The 6,000-nt window shown below is 37.9% G+C and overlaps 1 protein-coding gene across 1 annotated transcript in view; it reads left to right on the plus strand.

Annotated features, from left to right (window-relative positions):
* The window catches only part of LOC135076871 (glutamate dehydrogenase, mitochondrial), a 30,825-nt gene extending 26,644 nt beyond the window's left edge, over positions 1 to 4,181 (plus strand). Inside the window, exon 9 of the mRNA XM_063971347.1 lies at positions 3,840 to 4,181. Within this exon, the coding sequence (XP_063827417.1) occupies positions 3,840 to 3,956 (117 nt within the window). The 3' untranslated portion in view covers positions 3,957 to 4,181. The remainder of the gene's footprint in view (positions 1 to 3,839) is intronic.
* Positions 4,182 to 6,000: the final 1,819 nt, after the last annotated feature.

Consider the following 6,000-nt stretch of genomic DNA (forward strand, 5'->3'; position numbering starts at 1 on the left):
GAGAGAATCGTGCGTTTGGTGCATTGGTCAGAGTTAGTAGAGTTAATTTTGTAAAGAAAAACGTCATCATTAGGAAGCCACTGCATGCCTATGATTTTTGTCGTAATTTCTGAGTCAGTGTCAAAATCGACGAGCTGTGGATTTTTATGCGAATCGGGAATCTTATTTATAAGCTCAGGGTTGTTCGAGATCCACTTAACCATTTTAAACCCCCCGGCCATGAACATCTTAACCATTTGATGGTAAGATTGTTCAGCTTTTTCTAACCCGTCCATCGATGAGACATAATCGTCCATATACATACAGGATTGAGCTTCAGACGCGGCGATAGGATAATTCGCGCGCTCGTCCTCAGCGAGTTGGCGAACGACACGCATAGCGAGGTAAGGCGAGCTAGAAACGCCAAAAGAAACCCTATTGTATTGATAAGTATCAATCGGTGATTCAGGATCAAATCGAAATAATATGCGTTGAAACGGGTGGTGATTTTGATCAAGCTTTACACAGAAATACATCTTTTCAATATCAGCAGATAAAGCGACTGAGAAAATGCGTAAGTTAATTAAAAGATCAAAAATATTACTTTGTAAGTTTGGGCCAGTGTAAAGAACATCATTTAACGACTTTCCAGAAGTTGTTTTACAACTTGCATCTAAAACGACTCGAGTTTTTGAAGTGAGTTTATCTGGTCGGTATACTGCATGATGAGGTATATAATAATTTGGAGTATTTTCCTCTGAATTCGATGCGTTTTCGACTTTTGACAGAAAACCGCGATCGATACAGTCTTGAATATTTTCATTATAGTTAGTGCGTAAGCCTGGAGTTGTCTAACTTTTTCTCTAAGTTATAGAAGCGACGCCTAGCAGTAAAGTAAGAATCGCCGAGTTCTGATGGGTCGAGTTTAAATGGCAAAGAAACGGTATACGTCCCAGAGTCGTCGCGAGAATGAGTTGATTGGAAAATGTTTTCACATATTTCGTCGTCAGGGCTGATGTGTCTCTTAGTAGGTACACTTTCAAGCTCCCAAAAGCGTTGCGTGAGTGATTCTAATGAGTGCGAGTCTACATTGCAAAAGAATGCTTTATTATCATTGCGTGAATGAGCTGAGTAGCACTGAGCGCGTCCCATAGCGAGATATCCGAGCGTGGTTTCGATAGCGATGACAGAGGATTGCGGTGAAGTTATTTTATTACTACCTAAAAGAAGCGGGAATATCTCATTGCCTAACAAACAATCGATTTCAGCAGGGATATCGAAGCTGTCATCAGCCATAGGAAGACCTTGTAAATGCGATAACTGGGTTATGTCAACCTTTACATTAGGTAAATAATCGGTTATTGTATCAATGACGCGTGCGTTAATAGTGTATTTACACCTGGGATCAAAGCGTGAGGCAATTGTGAAAGATACATATCCTAGCGACACACTTTCAGACTGACCTATGCCCTTAATAGTGGTAGGTAGCGGATTGACTTTTAAGTTCAGTCGCGCACAACATTTATTTGTGATAAAGTTGCTCATCGAACCTGTGTCTAGAAACACGCGTAATTTTTGACACGTCTTATTATTGTCATAAGTATACACTGACGCGGTGGGTAATAAGACCGTGGTACTAGATTCATCAGCGATCGACGGCGTGACTGCAGAGAGAGATACATTGTTGGTTGGCATCGATTGCAACGGCGGCGTGACCGGACCGGGCGCGGACATGGACGCGTCGGTCGGCGAAAGCGTCGCGCTGCAAGTCAGCTGTTGTGACGTCATAGGTCTATTCACGTTAAAGTTATCTATATGAATAAGAGTGTGATGTTTACGTTGGCAAACTGAGCAACGATTTTGAGATCTGCAATCTTTGATGTTATGAAAGCCTAAACAATTGAGACAAAAGTTACATTTCGTAACTAAAGAGTGGCGAGTTGGCGCATTTTTCGAGAGAAAATAACTGCATTTGAACAGGGCATGTTCAGGTTCCGTCTTACAAAGTTGACAATTCTTGCGTACAGAGGATGGAGTGTATGAGCCTTGCGAATTCGGTTGAGATTGGAAGTAATGTTGATTGGGTTTTACTCCAGAAGCTGTATTAGAAACAAACGACTGTGTCGGTTTCGAGTTTTTAGACTGCGATGCGAAATTCGTTTTATTATTAACGTACGGCTTATTCTGCGTAAAACATAAGCGTAAAGCATGGATTTTATTTTGTACTTTTATAAAAGTCTTGAGATCATTAAACGTAGGCATTTTTACGTGCTTAATGGATTGTTCAAATAAATTTAGAGTGTCTTTGTCTAATTTACTGAGAGCAATATGAGTCAAAATGAAATCGGAAAGGTCATCAATCTGTAAACGTCGTAAGGCAGCTTCAGCTGAGCAATACTGTTCCAAAAATTCATCTAAAGATTGCGATTTGAAGTTTATTAACTGTTCCAAATACATAGAGGCTTGTACTCTTATGTCTTGGTATTTTTCTAATAGGTTGTTCCAAATTATGCAATAGTTCTCACCAGTAGGTGGAATACCCGAGCAAATTGTAAGTGCTTTTCCGGAAAGTTTTCCTATAAGGTATTGAGCCTTTTCACCTGGAGACAAACCAGTGTTCTCATGAATAAGCGTTTTAAAATTTTGGTAGAAAACGGGCCACTTGGAAGGGGCTCCGTCGAAAGAGACTAGTTCTAAAGGCGGTAATTTTTTACGAAATCCTGTTTGCGTCGCTCTGTGTTGGCCTTTAGTTGTGCGATGGAGCTTTGCACCGAAAGGATGTTACAGTACAAATCGTCAAACGAGTTGAGTGCGGCAAATGCAGGTTTGAGTTCCTCATCATTTTTCATATAACACAAATTAAGTTCGTCAATGGTATCAAGAAAATCCGATCTTGTTTTTTCAATCGAATGCATGCGAGACATGAAAATTTGTTCAATCTGAGGGTCGGAGACCTTTAGGCTGAGGTCGTATAGTTCCTGAACCCTCTGAAAAAGCGCTTCTTTTTTAGCTTCAAGCAAATTAATTTTGCGTTTTACTCCCTCCATTGTATTGTAGGTGAGCAAACACACGCACGAGAGCTAGCGTTAAAAAATGAGTTGAGTTGTGCGTATTTATTTATAATCCAGTAGGAAAATAAAATGCGTAGCGTATGTAAGCGAATTTGAAATTGAATTGAAATAAAATTTTAAAAGATTGAATTTAAAAAAATACACGTGTTTACAAACAACGAGTTGACGTTTGAGCGAATAGTAATTTCTAGAATGTGTCAAATGTCAAACGAATCGAACTTTCCAGAAAGAATGTGTCAAACGAGCGAATTTTCTAGAATTTTCTAGAGAGTTGTCAAAATGACGGATGCGTGAAAATGTGTAGTTGTGATTTTCTGTAAGTGTAAAGGATAGGAAATGAACCATGCGGCTCGGTAGGACCAGAAAGGAGTTGTAGGAGATTGGGATAGGAATGGGATGGGATACCTTCGATTGAGCAGACTCCACAGGACGGTCCAAGCTTGGTTCTTCTTTCACTTTCACAAACACTTGAATTTTTATTGAGATGAGTTTAGCGCGCGATTTGGGTTTATTTGAATTGGTTTATTTTGGATACTTATTTAGTATTAACGCCCAGATAGGTAGGCGAAGCGGCGCGTTGCGATGCGAGAGCGAGACTGAAGGTGGGAGGGAGAGGATAGGAAAAAGGACTGTCAGAATGAGTGATAGAATAGTGTGACATGAGTTTGAAATGTATGAGGTTTTAATGCTGGCGCGTACACACCCTGTATAATAAAACAAATAAATATTATAACGTGCAATATCAACTGTTATTGTGCCCTCTTTACTGACATTCCGTTTTGTACACAGGCCATCATGAAGACTGCTCAAAAGTTCAACCTGGGCCTAGATCTGAGAACAGCTGCCTACGCCAACTCCATCGAGAAAATCTTCACGACCACCGCCGACGCCGGTCTCGCGTTCTAAACTCAATAGATTATAACAAAGTATTGTCTGCATTTCATAGACTCCATTTTAGCCCCTATGCACATATTTTATTATTAAGACATTTTAATCACAGTATTTCTTTTTTGAAATCATTGCTTTATTACTTACAGATATGCAAGCATTGTTTATCAATTAAGTGAAATTAAGGTTTTCCAATTGTATGTATCATTGTGAATTTTGAATAAAATATTGTTTTACTGTTAATAGTTTATTATTTTACTTACTTTTTTAATAGGACTTTAAAATTAACTCTCAAACGGACACTACTATTTGTGCTACTATTCAGGTTTTTGATTGTTTCTGAACCTTAAGACAATGGAATAGGGTGGTAACCTCTGTCTTATTAAGGGTTAAGTATCAACACAAATTTAAAAATATTAATAAAAATAAAATAAATAAAATTACTTCTTCCATGAGACACTCGCTCACATTGACACAACCCCTGAATTTTGGAAATCGACGATCTCATTAGAAAATTATCTAACCTGCATACATACATACTACAATGCCTAATGCAAGTTATTATTACTATTTTTATTACATAATTAAACAACTTTTATTATTAATAGATAATGCTTGCACCATCTGTAAAAGATGTAAGGATTTATTTATTTAAGGACAGCGAACAAGACATACACAAATAAATGGAAAAAAACATTGAAATTAAAAATAGGTATACAGGTTGTCCCAAAATTAGCACGTCACATATTATGACCAGGGTAGCTGGGTCTAAGCACAAGCTTAATATGTCCATAGAAAAGTTTCATTCAGTTTTGAAATATACGGCAGTAGCAGTGGCTCCGCCGCTTTCTCCCATCCCTTACATTGTGGGTGCCGCGTAGAGAATCGCTGCCGCGCCGCCCCGTTTGTAAGACTTCTTAAACAGGGTGGAATTTTGTAATGCCACCTGGAGGGAAAGTACTGTTAATACTGTACATAGAAAGTTTCATTGAAAGAAAACATTCCTTTATTTTTAAAAAGAAATAGAACTTCGACTTTCGAACGAAAATTTGCTTGCCACACCCGGGAATCGAACCAACTAAAATCTGTTAAAAATTACACCCTGTTTTTATATTGCATCGATCGTTAGGGTTAAGTATATGGATCAAAAATCTCTCTAACAAACTTGATGAATCTAATGAACGGAAAACCATGAAATCTTAAATTATTTTAATTATTTACAGAAAAATGTATGGTGTGGTGGTGAATTTTCGAAAAAAAAAATCAAAAATCTTTGAATGCAGTTCTCTTTCTTTTAAAAAATAAAGTCCACAACCGTATTAACAGTACTTTCCCTCCAGGTGGTGTTACAAAATTCCACCCTTTATAGTCCACTCAAAAAGTGACCAAAAAGGGGATGTAGAGTGCGTGAGCTGGAACCTAAGCAATTCTCCAGAAATTAGTTCAGGATGCATAGAGAGTAAACTTACTAAATGTCCAAAAATTGAAAAAAGTGCTTAGGACAAAATTAATGATCTATAGAATTTTATTGGCTCTGTTATGTTTCATCGAATGTCGTTTTATCGAAGCCGTTTCGAATTATTGAATTAGATTAATCGTGACATCGTCTTCTTCTTCTTTTCATATTCTTCATTCTTCTTATCTTATGAATAAGATAGGAATTTGGAATTCTCTGACCCCATTTTGAGAGATGGAAGAAGAAAATTAAATAAAAAGAACATGAGAAGAAGAAGAGACGAAGAAAAGCAGAAGAGAACAGGAGCTAGGAGACGAGAAGAAAAAGATGAAGGTGGGAAGAAGACGTAAATAAACCTGTTTCGTCCATTCGATGAAACGACATTCGAGATATGAGACCATTTGATGAAACGGCTTCGATAAAACGTAGGGAACCCTTTGTGAATACGGGCGCGTCAGTAAAACAAGAGTTATTGTTATACTTAATCCTCGTCAAGTGCCTTCTCCTTATACCAGAATCCGCTCGAAGTATTTTTATTTTCGAATAAAAATTTTGTTCGATTCTGCAGCATGGAACGCAGCCAATTACGTGGTGTGTAAAATGTCA

This window comes from Ostrinia nubilalis, chromosome 12 (assembly GCF_963855985.1).
Source record: "Ostrinia nubilalis chromosome 12, ilOstNubi1.1, whole genome shotgun sequence".
NCBI lineage: Eukaryota > Metazoa > Arthropoda > Insecta > Lepidoptera > Crambidae > Ostrinia > Ostrinia nubilalis.